Source organism: Camelina sativa, chromosome 7 (genome assembly GCF_030686135.1).
Source record: "Camelina sativa cultivar CO46 ecotype springtype chromosome 7, ASM3068613v1".
Lineage (NCBI taxonomy): Eukaryota > Viridiplantae > Streptophyta > Magnoliopsida > Brassicales > Brassicaceae > Camelina > Camelina sativa.
Window position 1 is genome coordinate 15,428,909 of NC_141886.1, and position 18,252 is coordinate 15,447,160.

At 37.9% G+C, this 18,252-nt stretch overlaps 3 protein-coding genes across 4 annotated transcripts; 1 reads left to right on the forward strand and 2 right to left on the reverse strand.

Annotated features, from left to right (window-relative positions):
- Positions 1 to 11,142: 11,142 nt before the first annotated feature.
- On the reverse strand, positions 11,143 to 12,728 carry LOC104701036 (CST complex subunit TEN1-like). Of its 2 annotated transcripts, none has more exons than XM_010416666.3 (4): positions 12,602 to 12,728; positions 12,307 to 12,444; positions 12,067 to 12,223; positions 11,143 to 11,540 (listed from the first exon to the last, which is right to left on the reverse strand). In XM_010416666.3, the coding sequence occupies exons 2-4, from the start codon at positions 12,408 to 12,410 to the stop codon at positions 11,418 to 11,420; spliced, it is 384 nt and encodes a 127-aa protein (XP_010414968.2). In that variant the 5' UTR covers positions 12,411 to 12,444; positions 12,602 to 12,728; the 3' UTR covers positions 11,143 to 11,417. The 2 variants fall into 2 exon arrangements, with proteins under 2 accessions (XP_010414968.2, XP_010414967.2); XM_010416665.3 differs by having other exon boundaries at positions 12,307 to 12,497; positions 12,602 to 12,686.
- A 1,843-nt stretch (positions 12,729 to 14,571) lies between these two features.
- Positions 14,572 to 15,000, forward strand: LOC147941250 (uncharacterized). Its single transcript, XM_087458438.1, has one exon. It carries the CDS (start codon positions 14,572 to 14,574, stop codon positions 14,998 to 15,000), a length of 429 nt encoding a protein of 142 aa, XP_087314564.1.
- A 1,113-nt stretch (positions 15,001 to 16,113) lies between these two features.
- LOC104704576 (mavicyanin-like) lies at positions 16,114 to 16,612 on the reverse strand. The gene is made up of 2 exons (XM_010420634.3): positions 16,432 to 16,612; positions 16,114 to 16,358 (listed from the first exon to the last, which is right to left on the reverse strand). The coding sequence occupies exons 1-2, from the start codon at positions 16,610 to 16,612 to the stop codon at positions 16,114 to 16,116; spliced, it is 426 nt and encodes a 141-aa protein (XP_010418936.3).
- Positions 16,613 to 18,252: the final 1,640 nt, after the last annotated feature.

An 18,252-nucleotide genomic window follows, 5' to 3' on the forward strand; every position in this document is an offset into this window, starting at 1 on the left:
CCCCGATTGATCTCCTACATGTCAGGAAAAGGCGGGATGCAAACTTCCGGACGAATATAGCTTCTCTTCAAGTCCGCTGGAGAGACAGGGGGAGCTACTTCAAGTAAACTAGGTTACTCCACTAAGCGAATAATCACTTCATAGGCAAAGCTTATACTTACCACGAGGTGAGTGACGGTTTTCTTTCAGGGGGAAGTTTGTTAGAAGAACCTCCTGACTCTTTAGCGCGACTAGGGTCACCGGACCTTTTATCGAAAGAGGAATCTCCTTCCCTCGAACTTTATTTACCTCGCTCATCTCCTGCGGAGCTAGTTCGGGCACGGGGTTTCTCAGGTTCTTTCCTCTTTTTTGACTACTCGAGCTGCTTCGAGCTGCCTTCAGTCTTGGTCTGCTCGGGCTGCTTCGAGCTGCCCTTAGTCTGATTACTGTCGTTAGACGGGAGGGGAGCTCCTTTCTCCCTGGATTCATCTGCTGAATCCGAAATAACAATCAAGGGAGGTTCAAACGATTCGGAGGTCGGAGCAAGAGCTGCGCTCGCTTCGAGGGCTGGGGTGTTAGTGTTCTTCTCTTTCGAGGGAATGCGAGCTTTGCCCTCAGCAAGGGCAGTTGAGATCAATCTTCTCACCTCCTTCTCTGCGTTCTCAAGACCTTTCTTGAAAGCTCTCTCCTCTCTGTAACCCATTGAGAAAGTGTCGAACACCCGGGGAGGAAAAGAACGAATGTAAGAACGGTTCCTGAGTCTCAATCCGGATTCTCTAATGAGTTCACATGAAAAGGAATCCCAGGCAATTTGACCACTGTAGATTCGAAAAAAATACTTTGCAAAGGTAGGAGGAAACTGACCTCGCTCGAAGTGAGCTGAAACAAAAATAACCAAGTGTTAATACAAAGAAAGAAAAGTGAACTGATGTACCACGCGAAGTGGTCTACGCTACCGATTTTTGAAGTCCACTTCAACATAAACAAACTCGAAAGGTGTTTGAAGGTGAGTTCATTAACTGCGAAAAAGAAGAACGACTTCCACCACTTCTCATCTCTCTCGGGAAGGTCGCTAAAGAACTTGAGTCCAGGGAGAGGGCTAACATACAGAGTCCCCTTTGTTCACCATGTCTTCACAGTGTAAATGTGAAGAAAGTCAGCAAGGGACAGTTGGTAGCCATGCTCCTCCACTAGAGTCTGGAGACAGAGAACAGTGTTCGGACATATCTGAGGGAGAGCGGAGCCCAGCTCGAACATCATCCGCACGATGAGTTCCAGGAGCAGCAAGGACAACCCACACACGGATAAAAATGTCTCAAACGCATAATAGTAGCCGGGTGGAGGGGGGGTTTCCGGAGATTCATGAGCTTCCGGGAACTGGATTTCAATCTCCAGGGGAATCCCGCACAACCCTCTAATCTTTGTCGTGGGGACCAAAAACTCCAGGGATGAGCGGTTTAACAGCTTTACTCGAGGCAGACTTTGGAGGCGACATGATCTTCAAATAAAAGCGGTAAGAAACGACTAAAAGAGGAGGCAGTTTCTCCAGTAACGGCGAGAGAAAGGGAGAAGGCGAGAGCAAAGAGACAAAGAAAAATATGCAATGGAAACGAGTTCTAGAAAACAAAACAAAGTCGAGGAGGCTCTACCTTTATAAACCGAGAGGAGGGAGAAAACAATGATGACCTAGGGAAGCAAAAGGTCGAGGTTCATCTCCCCCTCTCTCTTATAGCGGTTCAAGTCAGTAGGTGGGCCCTCGGCCCCCATTCGGGAAGATAAATCCCATCATTAACACGATCAAATCAAGGGATTTGGAAAAGGTACGCGATATATTTAGTTTCCCAAAGCAGCCGAATGATGATCAAAAGTCCCCCGAACTAATTAGCTCGAGAGACTTGGGGGCCAACTGTTGGTACCTCGATTACTCGTCCTGAGCCACACGCTTGGTCCCGAACTAAATAAGGTGGGCTGAGATGAATAGTGAGTCTGACCCATTAAACTAGAGGAGGTCGAATAAGGAGAAGCAAGTGCGAGGTGGAACGGGAACATTAAATCACTTCCGAACTCGGAGATATAGTCAAAGATTCCGAAGACCGATCACCATTAATAGAGTGCGTGATTGGCTGAGTAGATTTATTTCGCATTGATTATCCTGTTTTGGTATAAGTAGAGGGAGTAAGACATTGTAAAAGGGATCGATGTTTTGGTGACATACAATAAAAATACTATTTTCACTCCGTGCAAAAGCAAATCATTCAAACAGTTCGGAACTAGCACGGTGACAAGCTCCTCCGTCTAGAAACTCACTCCTGGAAGAGCAGTTCATCCTTGCGATCTCACATAGATGACGAATGTATACCGGAAAATAAAGAAAGAATTAACTGTAAAAAAATGTAAAAAGAAATAGATAATTTATATATCACTTAATAAAATTAATTTGACATCTATATAGATTTACATTTTTATATTGAATAATTATAATTATATTCAACAGTTTGTATTAATAATTAAAAAATTATAGTCTCGCGCAACGTGCAAATTATAAATCTAGTACGTTATATAATATAGATTTCAAGAAACTAAAAAAACAATTTTAAAACATTGTGGCATGACATTATGTAACGTTCGTAACCCGGAAACAAGTTGTGTGTTTGGTGTCGAGCGACAGGATGTGTCAATCGACAACATCAACATTTAAGGTTGATCACTTTAGTTTAATTTATTTCTCCTGTTTAGTGTGGCTTTGGAGGAATCTTAAAGTCTTCCTATAAAAGAATGACGCCTCTCCGGTTTAGGGGTTCCTTCCAAGCCGTTTCATTTCCTATAGAAGGAGAATAGAGAGTTGTGTTAGTATCTCTTGAAAGGAAGGAGAAAAGAGTGGCATGTAGGAGGAGAGGGAAGTACGCTGGTTGTGTGGTGTTGCTTTTTGCCCAGATTTTGCAACTAATCCAAAGTAAGTAGGTGATTTTGAGCCTTTCTAGGGATTGGGATGATTAATGTGAGATTGGAATGTGTAGGATGGATTGGGAGGAATTTATGAGTTGTTTTCCATGGTTGTTGTTCATGTAAGTATGTTGTTTATGTGCTTAATCGTTAGGGGAACAAGCAGAGCTGGCCCAAAGATTATGCTCATGAAGCAGCTGTTTGCGGCCGCATATTTTATAAGGTTTTTTCGGTCTTATTTTATAGAAAGTTGTCTTTACTCCAATGGTAATAATCTTTTTTGGAGAGTTTGCGATCTAGCAGTCCATTTTTTCCATTTGCTAGTGGCCCTCGAAAACTTAGAGCAAGTCCAGTAGTGTTTTTCAAGGGGTGCTCATACAATTTCTCAGCTTAAAAAAAAAGAAAAAAAATTGGCCCACAAAAATTGAGAACCGTTGCTCTGAGAAGCATCGGAAGGTACGTGGCAATTTGTGATTGGATGTTATTAAAATATAAAACACAACAATAGACAAAACCATATACAACAGCTTGTTTTGCACTGTGAAAGCTTGCGTTTTCATTACCTCGGTATGAAGAACCAAACCAAAGCTTGCGTCTTAAAAAAGATTTGATTGAACATATCTAAGATAAATTTGGTCCAACCTAACAATAGAACGGATTTCATTTATTTTTCTGTACCTCGTTTCTTCTATTACAATTTATATTTGTCTTTTTTCTTGCTTTTGTAAATTATGTTTAATATTCCCGAATTCTATAAAATATTTTTGTTTCCCGTTTAAATGTAATATAAGTAATTAAAATAATTTTCTATCATTTTAAAATTATTTAAATTTGAAAATTAATAAACAATAGTTTAAAAATAATTTTTTTATTGATTGAGAAACCTATGAAGGTTTCTCCAATGGAAAAATGATTTTTGTTTAGATACTTAATGGGTTGCTTTAATTAGTTTATGTTGTAAAACACTTAGTGGACTACGTACGGACCGGCCCATATACTGTCCTTATGTCCTTGGCCTTACGGCCCATGTACTATCGGCCCATCGGCCCATCGGCCCATCGGCCGATGGCCTTCTCGGCGATACCCTAGTCTTACGTCGGTCTTAGCTTTGGCCTTGTATTGTACTATATATAAACATGTAAACCTCGATTACTATGAATAAGAACAACAAGAGCTTTACCCTAAACTCTATATTCATAACACGTTATCAGCACGATAGACTCCTACCACCTAAAACCCTAAAGCAGCCGCCACTTTCATCCTTCTTTTCCAAAACCCTAAACTGCTCTTCTTCTTCTTCTCCTCCGAGATCTACCTCTATTATCTCGAAGTTCTTTTGTTGATTCACGAGCATCCTTAGCTCGTGATCAAGTTACATACAAACTTGATCGAGGTTCGTGGTACGCGGATCGGGGGTGAGTCCAAGTACGTGCGGTACAAGGATCTGTTCGTGGGAAGCAGTTCGTGGTTCTTGGAAGCTGTTCGTGGTTCGAGGTTCGTGAGATATCTGAGGTCTTTAGCTCCCAGATCATTACCGGTCAGAACCTATTGGTGTTAAGGTAAACAGAATTCGAAACCCTCTTTAAACCCTATAATCGAATTTGAACCTTAAAACTAATGAACCCTAAAACATCTAAGTACACAATCTAACAAAGCTTTAATTTCCTCAAAACCTAAAACTTAAAATCGGTTGTTAGGATTGTTAGCTTGATTGAGAATTGCACCATAACTTTATCAAACTTAAAATCGGTTTTGATTGTTTGATATTGCTTGATTTGTCATGTTGCATAAGAACCTAGAAATTGTTTTGTTAAATCATAAGATAGAATTTAATTAAGCTGTTCTAGGAATTTAATTTGGATTGTTCATGCATCATGATCATAATCGAATTTGTTTAGGATTGCATATTTTCGGCTGCATAATTTAATCTTATGTTCTAGGATTAAATTTGTTTGTCATTAAAAGTTATGATAATTTTCTATAAAGCTAAAACAATGAAATTGGAATTAAAATATAATTAAGATAAACTTCTAAATTTAATTTAGTGGTTATCGAAAATATTAAGAGAAAAAGGAAATCCTATCTAGAATTGTTTCATGCATTAGCATATTTGTTTTTGTTGCTTTGCATGCATGAATTTAAACCATAAAACCATAAAGTGGCAAGCATGTTTCGGTCTCAAATACCGCATGGCCCAAGGCATGGTACGGTCTCAAATACCGCATGTCCTATTAATCAAGTGCATGGTTCGATCTTAAATATCGCATGCTAACATTCGGAAGTCTATTTCTGTTTATGCAGATGGCCAGCCTTAAGAGCCTAGACTATCCAATACTGAACGCTTCTGGTGATAACTACTTGCTATGGGCAATGAACACCAAGATCAACTTGAAGTCAAAGGACTTGTTCGAATGCATTGAAGAGAATTCCACATGCACGGACAAGCAAAAGAATAAGTGTATCCAGCACATGCATCACCACATTGCTGAGAGTCTCAAAAACCAGTACCTATTCATAGAAGATCCTCTCGCCCTTTGGACACAGCTTAAACGCCGTTATGGGCACCAAAAGACGGTGCTCCTTCCAAAGGCCGAGTACGATTGGAAACACCTAAGGATCCAGGATTACAAAACCGTGGATGAGTATAACTCCGAGCTTTTTAGGATTGTCTCGGTCCTTAGGCTGTGCGGTACGGTAGTGACGGAAAAGGAACTATTGGATAAGACGTTGTCTACCTTTAGTCCTAACAATATCGTCCTCCAGCAACAGTACCGACAAACGAAGTTTGCGGACTATGGGGAACTAAATGAGTGTTTACTGCTAGCTGAGCAGAATAACGAACTGTTGCTGATGAATAGTGCCATCAGACCTCCCGGTACAGCCCCATTACCGGAAGCGCACAAAGTTGATTTGGGGCAGGATACTACTGCAGTGCCTAACGAGCTTAGAGAGCCCAGAGAGACCAACTACGTCCACAGAGACAGACACTACGGCCGCGGCCGTGGTGGCAGAGGACGTAGCGGTCGTGGGGGCCAAGCCGGCCGCGGACGTGGTAATAAGGGCCGCGGACCGTTTAAGCCTCAAACCAAGGCAAAGTTGGTTTGTCACCGATGTGGTATGTCAAACCACTGGGAAAAGAACGGCAGGACTCCCAAACACCTTATTGATACATACCAAGAGATCTTGAAGAAAAATCCAGAAGCTAACCTTGTGCATCTCGATGACGAAGGGGACTTCGATCATGAGAATGATGACCTGCTAGAGACTTCCGATTGTTTCAAAGATGATGAATGAATTTTCGGTTTTATATTTGGTTTAATTTTATGCTTTTATTTATTTTATGTATTGGATGATTAATTTGGTTTAAATTTAAGAATTTTATTTTTATTGCCTTATTACATTACAACACAAAATGTTGTTTCATATAGAAATGGATGAGGACATGAGTGAGCTAGTGGTGGATAGTGGATCCAGCCACACCATATTGAAAGATAAAAGATATTTTATCAACCTCACCATGAAAAATGCCAATGTTAGCACAATTGCGGGTATAGCGAATTTAATAGATGGCTACGGCCAGGCTCACATTTTGTTGCCTAATGGCACACACATTGAACTAAGTGATGCCCTGTACTCACCCAGCTCTAAGAGAAACTTATTGATCTTTAAAGATATAAGACAAAATGGTTATCATGTTGAAACCAAGGGTGAGGGAACCAAGGAGTTCCTATACATTACAGAAAATGTAAATGGACAAAAGAAGGTCCTAGAAGCTATACCTGCACTAGCCACTGGTCTATACCATGCTAGAATTAACATGATAGAAGCTAACATGGCAAAGCAAAGAATATTCAACGAACAGTTCACTCTATGGCATGACCGGCTAGGCCATCCGGGTTCGAACATGATGCGTAAACTAATTAAGAGTTCGAATGGGCACAACCTTATAGAAAGGAAAGTTATCCCTAAAAATCTCACGTGTGTAGCATGCGCACAAGGGAAACTTATAATACGGCCTTCACCAGCCAAAGTCCATAAAGAGACTTTAAATTTTCTGGAAAGGATACAAGGTGATATATGTGGACCAATACACCCATCTTGTGGGACATTTCGATATTTTATGGTGATGATAGATGCATCAACCAGATGGTCACACGTTTGCTTGTTATCCACAAGAAACCTAGCATTTGCTAGAATGTTAGCTCAAATTATAAGGCTAAGAGCACATTTTCCAGATTTTCCACTTAAGACTATACGTCTAGATAATGCTGGTGAATTCACATCCCAAGCGTTTAATGATTTCTGTATGTCCATGGGGGTGAGTGTGGAACATCCCGTGGCACATGTCCATACACAAAACGGATTAGCTGAATCCTTCATTAAACGAATACAATTAATAGCTCGACCATTGTTAATGAGATCGAAGCTTCCTGTGTCGGCTTGGGGACACGCAGTATTGCATGCAGCAGAACTCATACGCATCAGGCCATCTAGTGAACACAAATATTCGCCATCCCAACTATTAACGGGTCATGAGCCAAACTTGTCCCATCTAAAGATATTCGGTTGTGCCGTTTATGTACCGATTGCTCCACCACAGAGGACTAAGATGGGACCTCAAAGGAGGATGGGAATATACGTTGGATATGAGTCTCCCACCATCATAAAGTACCTTGAGCCAACCACAGGAGATTTATTTAAGGCCAGGTACGCGGACTGTCAATTCGTTGAGTCCGAATTCCCTGAAATGGGTGGTGAGACTAGCAAGCTGGTCAAAGAACTTACTTGGAATCAAACATCCTTAAATTGGCAAGATCCTCGAACTTTAGCATGTGATGCAGAGGTTCAAAAGATTATACATTTGCAAAAGCTAGCTAATCAATTGCCAGATTCCTTTGCTGACCCAAATAGAGTAACAAAATCGTACATACCAGCTTGCAATGCACCAGTACGTATTGATGTTCGGAAGGAACACAATAATCAAGTTGCTACAGAGTCTAAAGCCCGTTTGAAACGAGGTAGACCATTAGGTTCCAAAGATAAGAACCCTCGGAAGTCTAAAGGTGCAAAACAGACCGAGGTTCAGGGAATTATAGAAAATGCAGACATTGCCGCGGCAAATCCTGAGGAACCCAGTGGAGTTCAGGACGCTGAACTTCAAGGTCCTGTAGGTGTTGATAATAATGAAATATCAATCAATTATATAATGTCTGGAATTAAATGGAACCGTAGAGATGTCGACATCGATGATATATTTGCATACAAGGTAGCACTTGACATAAATGAAGATCTAGAACCCACATCCATATTAGAGTGCACTCAAAGCAAAGATTGGCTTAAATGGAAAGAAGCTATTGATGTGGAGTTAAACTCTTTAAAGAAGAGAAGTGTGTTTGGTCCGATCTTAAGGATAACACCTGAAATTAAACCAGTTGGACATAAGTGGGTCTTTGTAAGGAAAAAAAATGAGAAGAATGAAATCGTGAGATACAAAGCACGGCTTGTAGCACAAGGATTCTCTCAAAGACCTGGCATAGATTATGAGGAGACATACTCCCCTGTGATGGATGCAACAACATTTCGGTACCTAATAAGTTTGGCAATCAAAGAAAAACTTGATTTACGGTTAATGGATGTTGTAACTGCGTATTTATACGGTCCACTGGATAATGAAATCTATATGAGATTACCAGAGGGTATTGAACTTAAAGCAAAGAATGGTTCTCGAGAACAGTACTGCATAAGGCTAGACAAATCGCTTTATGGACTGAAACAGAGTGGTCGAATGTGGTATAATCGCTTAAGTGATTATTTGGCAAAGAAAGGCTACAAAAACGACACAATCAGTCCATTTATATTTATAAAGAAGTTTGCAAACAAAGGATTTGTGATAATAGCAGTTTATGTGGATGATTTAAACATCCTTGGTACCTCTGGGGAAATCGCCCAAACAGTAGAATACCTCAAGAAGGAATTTGAGATGAAAGACCTAGGCAAGACAATATTCTGTTTGGGGTTGCAACTTGAGTACAGTAATAATGGAATCCTTGTGCATCAAAAGGCATATACTGAAAAAGTACTCAAGAGGTTTAAAATGGACCAAGCTCACCCATTGACTAGCCCAATGGTTGTTAGAAGCTTAGACTTGGATAAAGATCCATTTGGTCCAAAGAAGGCCAATGAAGAAGTTCTTGGACCTGAAATGCCTTACCTCAGTGCTATAGGAGCGTTAATGTTCTTGGCTAGCCACACTAGACCAGACATATGCTTTGCCGTGAACCTCCTAGCAAGATATAGTTCTTGTCCGACTATAAGGCACTGGAACGGTGTTAATCACGTCCTTCGTTACCTGCAAGGGACGGTTGATTTTGGTTTATTTTATACTAACCATAACAAAGATGGTTTAGTTGGTTTTGCTGATGCAGGTTATCTATCCGATCCACACAATGGTAAGTCACAAACAGGTTATGTGTTTACGCACGGTGGTACGGCAATCTCTTGGCGTTCCATGAAACAGACTCTCGTGGCCACATCGTCAAATCACGCGGAGATTCTAGCCATACATGAAGCCAGCCGTGAGTGTGTTTGGTTGCGGTCCATGACACAGCACATTCGGACCGATAGCGGATTGGAGGACAGCAAGGAAGCAACCGTGATCTTTGAGGACAATACGGCTTGCATTGCGCAACTTAAGGAAGGTTACATCAAGGGAGATCGGACGAAGCACATAATGCCAAAATTCTTCTTCACACATGAACTACAAAAGGCCGGAGAAGTTCAAGTGGTACAAGTACAGTCATGTGACAACTCCGCCGACCTCTTCACCAAATCGCTACCGACTACAACGTTCAGGAAGCTCGCGCATCAAATTGGAATGCGGAGGCTTAGGGACTTGGAGTGATGTTTGGAACAGGGGGAGCAATGTGTGCTGTACTCTTTTTCCTTCACCAAGGTTTTGTCCCATTGGGTTTTCCTGGTAAGGTTTTAATGAGGCAGCATCCCCTAAGCACATTGCAGCGATCCCATCCAACATAGGCACGGTCGTCTCGTCCAAGGGGGAGTGTTGTAAAACACTTAGTGGACTACGTACGGACCGGCCCATATACTGTCCTTATGTCCTTGGCCTTACGGCCCATGTACTATCGGCCCATCGGCCCATCGGCCGATGGCCTTCTTGGCGATACCCTAGTCTTACGTCGGTCTTAGCTTTGGCCTTGTATTGTACTATATATAAACATGTAAACCTCGATTACTATGAATAATAACAACAAGAGCTTTACCCTAAACTCTATATTCATAACAGTTTAATATTAATTATATGATTAATTTATTTTTGAGCAACCCATATGAATTGCTGGAGTGGACATGGTCTTAGAAACGACTCCGGTAACAAGTATGTTTGTGTAATTAGGTTTTTGTACCAATCCGAATAAGTTTCTACTTTCTAACGAATCCAAATCTATTCAACATATTATAAATTTTCTTTTCATAGAATCAACATATACGCAAATGAGTTTTGATCACCGCACTAAAACAGATATTAACTTTAAGAGTACAACTTTCAAAGCTTCGTGAGTGCATCAATTTCATTTTATTTTCTTTCTAAATGTGTAAGGAAAGTAAACAACAACTATAAGAGCAAGCACAACTTGAACGAGCAAAACAACCCCTCCGTCGCCGCCAATAAAGACCATCTACGTGATCACAATCCTCCAAATAATAAAAAAAGTTGGCTTAATCAGCAAATACAGTTAACGACCTAGTGGCTACGAGACAAGAGGTGGTTGGTTTAATGAGTTTGGAATGCTAAATTAGGGTGAAATTTTGGGTTGTTGATTTAGTTGATAAGGTTCTACACCAAACATTGACTCCGTTTCACACCAAAAGATCATGCTTCTTCGTTTAAGGTTTATTAATTGACTTGAAGTCTCTAATCATTAACATTGCTTACAATCTAATTGACTCTATAATTTTAATACCACTAGATGACTTTGCCAACATCTGTAGCCGCCGAAGCTCATGGTCAACTAAGACAGTAGGGGATTTATTATTTAGTTATGAATCTAGTGGCAAGAAAATCATACTACTTCGGTAGTCTCGATTGTTATAACTTATAACACTAGTAGTCTAGACTAATTATATACGCTATATAATAAAGAATTAAATATACGTCATATTCATACGAAACTAAATGGTTCTTACTTCAGAAAAAAAAAAAAAAAGAAAAAGAAAAAGATTTCTCTATTTCAAAGTAGAAAATATATTTGCAATATATCGAAACGGAATTGCTTGAGCTAACCAACTTACCAAACCGGATTTCATACCGGTTAACCAGATTCAAACACATTCTTTTGAGAACATTACTCATATGAACCAACTGACCAAAACAAATCCACCAATTCTTTTAAGATTCATCTACAAGTGAACAAAAAGATAAGAAAATATGTTATCGTGGGTGGGTTATGTTACTTGGATGGTAACTGATCATTAGAGCCTCATTCAACCATATTGCTGTTGCCTTCTTCTTTTAGAAATTGTCTTAGGAGTCCAACTGTTTTACGGTAGAGGTTCATATCGATTCCATCCACATTTCTTCCTGTTCGAGCCTGCAAGATCGCCTAAAGAAATGGTAAATAAATCAGTTTTCAGATTGGTTTAGCTTTCAAAGACAATATTATCAGTTTGAAACACAAAGTTCAGCCTGAGATGGGTACTAGTACTGCTAACTAAAACTCAATAGAACATTAACAACTTTTCTGATTTTAAAGAAGAGACGAGGAATATCAATGTTAAGACCTCTTGCTCATGAATATCAGAACTTTCATAGTATACTTAAGTTGTCTAACTGAGATGTTGAAACTACATCTTGGGAAACCAAATGTTCCATGTACGTTAGATATACCCGAAAGGCTTAGATACTAGTTCATATTTCGAAAATTTAACATCCTACTAGGCTACTACCATAAACCATTTCTGAGTGAAGATAACTAAAGATTTGCCATTTGGTCCCATAACCTATCTTTGTTCACCTTTTGGCATATCCGCAAACACACGACACAATCCTAATCTAATACTCAGGTTTTGTCTTTAGATCACAGGCTATATATTAAGTTCCTAATGATAACACTCTCTAAAACAACTAACCTCATTATTAGATTGTTCAATGTGTAACTCTCCAATGAACTGGTAGATTGAACCAACCCTGAAACTAACATCTCTTAGGTTTTGAGTATTGATTCTGAGACTTTTGCCTCCATCTTCAATAACACCTATAGCTGTCTCAACTGAGTACCCTCTCAACCTGCAAGATCATTCTCATTATTACATTGGTACAATCTCTCTCAAGTTCATGTCTTTTGGAAATCAGAGAAAGCAGAAACTTACATTCCTGTAACTCTGAGTGAAACAGCTTCCTTGTAAAACGGAGAAGAAGGGTACAACTCTTGTAGAGTAATGGGAGCACCAGGTCCCATTTGAGAATTCGCCATCGGGATTTTTATAATTTCAACAAAAACCCTCGATCTCGATAAACCCAGTTTCAAAAGATCCAAAATTTACAACAACGAAGTTAGAATCTGCATAACATTCTCAATCTGATCTAAAACAAGTTTGAGGTTTCTATGCAATCAGTACTAAAAGATTGAAACTTGCAGTGAAAAGATTGAGGAAGAAACTATACCAAACACAGAACGAGAGAGGTTTAAGGTGAATCGTGGTTCACTAGAATCTCTGACGAGACCGGAGGCTTTGTGTCTGCGTCGTCCGCGGAAGTTATAGTCTTTGGCAAAATACCCGAACCAAAAAAGGGATCCGAACCGAACCAAAATCAACAAGATAACCGAATAGATCTTAAACATAAGTAACCGATACGATAGCCAATGGAGAACCGGATGGATACATGAAATATCCAAAATATTGTCCACAATACTTTATATTAATTATACTTAGACTTGATATAACCCAATTACCAAAATTACAATTATAAATTTGTAAATATAATCAGTGAGATTAGCAACTATTAAGTACTGATCAATAGAACTCTATATAGAGAGATAACCCCGACAAGAGGGCTAAGACAGAAGATCCTTTTTCTCCGTACCTTTTGGCATTTACATAAAAATATTGATTAAAATGTTACAGATTGCAGAGGCAAAAAAAGATTATTGGCGAAGGTAGCAAGGAAAGCTCCATCCATTACCCACCTGATATTTGATGATGACAATATGTTCTACTATAAAGAGAATAGTGAGGAATTTGACCTGATCATCAAAATAATAGAAGAGTACAACCTAGCGTCTAGACAGAGAGTTAATTACCATAAATCTAGTATCACATTTGGCAAACTCATCCTTAAAAGACAAGAAATTAAGCAAAAGTTGGGGATAGATCAAGAGAAGGGGGGGGGGGGGTGAAGTTTTACTTGGGGCTGCCATAATCTTTTGGAGGATCCAAAGTATCGTCTATGGGCTATCTTAGAGAAAGATTCCACTAAAAGGTCTTGGGATGGCAAAATAATTTCCTCTCACCAAGAGGTAAAGAAGTACTACTCAAAGCGGTTGCAATGGCTCTTCCCACTCACACAATGGCATGCTTCAAGCTCCCAAAAACAATATGTCAACAACTATCATCACTCATGGCCGACTTATGGTGGAGAAATAACAAAGACTCTAAGGGCATGCATTGGAAAGCATGGGATCAGCTAAGTAAGCCAAAGCCACAAGGTGGTATAGGATTCAAAGACATTGAAGCCTACAACATCGCTTTATTGGGAAAACAATTATGGTGCATGATCACTCAGAAAGATTCCCTGATGGCCAAAGTCTACAAAAGCAGGTATGTCAGAAAATTTGACTCATTCAATGCTTCTCTAGGTTCCAGACCCTCCTTTGCTTGGAGAAGCATCTATGAAGCTCAAGAATTGATGAAACAAGGAGTCAGGGTAGTCATCAGAAGTGGAATAGATGTTTGCATTTGGAACACTCCGTGGTTGCAATCGAAACCCGCAAAAGCTATTAACTTGGTGAAAATGGTGCATCCGAACCAGTATTCACAAATATCTTCTCTCCAACATGTAAGTGATCTGTTAGATAATGAAGATAAAGAATGGAATGAGGAACTGATTTTGAGTGTTTGCCAGAAGAAATATTTCAGAGCATCATGGAACTCCACTGAGGAGGTAAATAAACAACAGACATATTCACCTGGGACTACTCAAAACATGGCTTATACTCAGTCAAATCTGGCTATTGGGTGTACACTGAGATTATTGCTAAGAGGAGGCAGTTTCAGGATATCACTCAACCAAACATCAATCCTTTGTTTCACCAGACATGGCAATTAGACACATCTCCAAAAGTACAACATTTCCTATGGTGCTGCCTTAGCAATTGTTTATCAGTGGCAGGAAATCTATCCCATAGGGACCTTGCAAAGGATGGCTCATGCATCAGATATCCGAGGAGCGTAGAAACGGTAAATCACATGCTCTTTAAATGCTCTTTTGGTAGATTGGTTTGGGCTATCTCCCCAATCCCAGCGTCATTTGAGGGAGAATGGTCAGATTCTATCTACCAGAATATGTATAACATTTTCAATCTTAGCCATTTAAACCCCCAATAGAATGGAGAGAGCAAACTAGCTCCTTGGATTATGTGGTGGCTTTGGACAAGTAGAAATGATATATTGTTTAAAAGAAGGGAGTACAATGCCCCAAAGCTAATCCGAAGGGACGAGGAAGATGAAAGGGAATGGAGGGCCAGCAAAGAAGAACAACTATCCCTGCATCCACTCACAACAATGCCAAATCTAGCAGGACGGGGTGGATGGCAGAAACCTCTGAGCCAATGGGTTAAGTGCAACACCAATGGAGCTTGGAATGATGAGAGGGTGAACTACAGTATAGGCTGGATGCTAATAAACTCTGAGACGCAAATGCCATGGATGGGAGCAAGAGCTATACCGAGAACAAAAACGGTTTTGGAAGCAGAGTTTGAAGCTTTGAGATGGGCAGTTCTCTCTTTTTCCAGATTCAATTATGGGAAAATCATATTTGAATCAGATTCACAGCAACTAGTGTAAATCATCAATCAAGGAACGAATGTGCCCCACATTGCACCGATTATTCAAGACATCAAGCACCTTCTCCATCGGTTTGAGGAAGCAAAGGTAGTTTTAATGCATAGAAAAGGAAATGGGATGACAGATAGAATAGCCAAGGAAGCTCTTTCGTTTACGAATTACATTTCTAAATTATACTCTATTTTGCCAAGTTGGATTCAATCTCATGTGGAATCAGACAAGGTGTAATCTTTTTTGGTTAATATAAAGTAGTTGTTGAGCCAAAAATAAAATCGTAAATGTAATATCTTTTTACACCAAAATAACCAAATAAGAAGTTTGATGAGAAGGGGATGGAGCCATCTGAGAAGGATTTGGGAGTACATGAAGAACAAGGTTCAACTTCTGGTGAAGGTGCTAAATTGAAGGCATGACAAAAACCTTAATCTATTGACCCGATTAGTAGTGATCCAATCCAGAGGTATTAAAAACAAGGTAATTCAAGGTTGGTCTTATAGGCCAAAAAGATATTAAGAATGAAGGTAAGGTAAAAATTTACGATTTACAGACATAAATTGGTTTCTTACTCAAATTATGATTTCCTTTTCTAAAATATATTTGATCATACTTATCATGGCTTTAGTTTCGACCCATTTATTAGGAAATAGAAGTGAATGATCTGAATATATAACACTTGGAATATGTATATCTGATTCAGAACCATAAAACAATTCTTGACCTACAAATTTGTAAGGGATCCTAGAAGTTGGAGTTATGAATTTAGGTTTATGTGGGCATGGGAATAGAACTTACAATAGTCATTAACACCGTTAACGTCGATCAAACAAATTATTTTTGGCACATCAGTTAAAGAAAAATTAAATATTTAAATTTTGAATGAAAATTGAAAAGTAAAGCATATTTTTTTCATTATTTTAAGTGCCTTTAACCATCAATTTTTTTAGAGTTGTAAAAGTTCATATATATTAAATCAGAAAAAATTATCGGTTATCCGGTACCAGATTAATAGGAAGAAAATAAATAAAAAATATAGCAAACATCTAAGTAGATAGAACTATCAACCCTAAAAAACCAAAAAAAAACAAAAAATAATCTTCAAAGAAAAATTAGGGTTTATAGGAGAAATAAGAAGAGCATGCTTAAACCATTCCACCCACAAGGATCAGATGCCGCATTGTAAGGAAGTGTTGCGATCGTTGCATCATCTACTGGAAGAACCTCAAGAGGATCCTCTGAAGGCTTAGGACTGTTTGATTCATTAATAGGATCCACAACTAGGACGTCAAGCTTCTGACCAGATTCGAAATGACCAGGCACACCACATATGAAGTAGTAGTGACCGGTTCGGTTAAGGTAAACTGCTTCATTATGTGACTGGTATATGGTCAGAGGGGATTTAGGATTGCACAACTCGAAATCTTGGGAACTTACTTAGAGTCTCGTTGTATTGAAAGAGGAGTATATCACCGACGTAGAATTTTTTTGAAGAAGACCATGTCTTGTAATAATCAAGACCCATCGTTGTTGTCCATCCGTTGGAGTCTCCAACCTCGTAAAGAGATGAAGTACGAACTAACCCAATTAGTGACAATGCCACAATTAACAAAGCCATGATTGTGTTCTTCATCATGATTAGTGAATTTGATTCTCTCCTTGATCGAGATGTACTAGAACGATTAGTCTTGTTGTATTGAAATTGTTTAAGACTTGTGCGTGTACATATAGAGACTTGGGAATTTGTTGAAATTTTGTTTCCTACTCGGAATATGATTTTATTTTCTATAAAAAATTCCTGATTTTTATTATAGACCCTGTGTACTAAGAGCATTGATAAAGTATATCTACGTGAGAAAAAAATATAACTTATATAAATTATAATGTAGTAATTAGGAATCAATTAGAATATTCTTACATGATGTCAATGGTATTAAAGAGAGCAACACAAAACTTTTTGGTTAATCCGTTCAGTTTATTCGAGTTTTGGATTTTTTTGGATTTTGGAAAATAATTGTATTTTGGTTTGGTCCCAATTTGTTTTTTTGTTGGTATTTTAGGTTCTACAAAATATACCCCATACGGAATCAAATTATATCATGGTTTGGTTTAACTTTGTTTTTGACTGATAAATTATAAAATTAAAAAATGATTAACTGATATTAATCAAAATAACATACTATTAAGGGAGATTTGCACAATAGCACACTTTGTCTAAAACTTCTTTCACTTGACACACTTTTTGCTATTAGAACACTTTTTGCATCATATTTTCTAGGAATACTAGATTTTAAATCGCGGTACACCGCGTGCATATAGTTTGATTATTATTTATATTTTATATTCTATTTGTTTGTTAAATATTAGATGTTTTAAAAATAGAGAAATAACCTAATTTTCTGGCCGCTTGTGCGACTAAATGTTTATATTAATTTTTTAACCTGTAATATATGACTATTTTTTATTATATTTAGTTTGTTTTGTTTAGTGTTTGAGATTCTATTTCGATTTTTAATTATTATAACAAAAAATAAGAGATCTAAATACATAATAAGTCATTTATATGATGTGATTAAGTCACATTTTTCCTAATGAATTAATTATTTTACACAATCTTAGGTAAAACAAATTGATTTTATATGTCAGATATTATAATATTTATAGTGTTGGCAAATAATAAAATGAGGATTTAACCCGTGTTGACACATATTTAATAATATTTTATTAATTCCAACATGTCCTTTTTATAACCACATTATATAGTATTTTAAGTTTTTTTTAATTTTACATATTCATAATAATTTAAATTTATTAAATTATATATATATATATTAATTATAATATTTAAATAATTAGAAGTTCTTCTTACGTTAAGAATCAAAACTCAAAGGTTTGAAAAATAAAATAGAAAATATATCATAGTTTATGTCTCTATATAATATTGATTGCTGTTTTTTTATTTTTGGTTGGAATGAAATGTAAAATATTTAGGAAACAAAATCTATAATGATATTATATTTGGGAAGTTTTTAGGGATTAAATTTGTAAATAAATTTTTAAATACATATAACTTCAAGGGTAAAACACCAAATGTACTTCAAAAATATTAATATAGATTTAGGAAACAAAATCTGTCGTGATACTATTTATGAAAATTTTTTAGGGGTTAATGTTGTAAATAAAATTTTAAATAAGTAAACTAAAAGGGCATAACACAAAATGTACTTCAAAAATATTAATATAGATTTGCATTTTAAC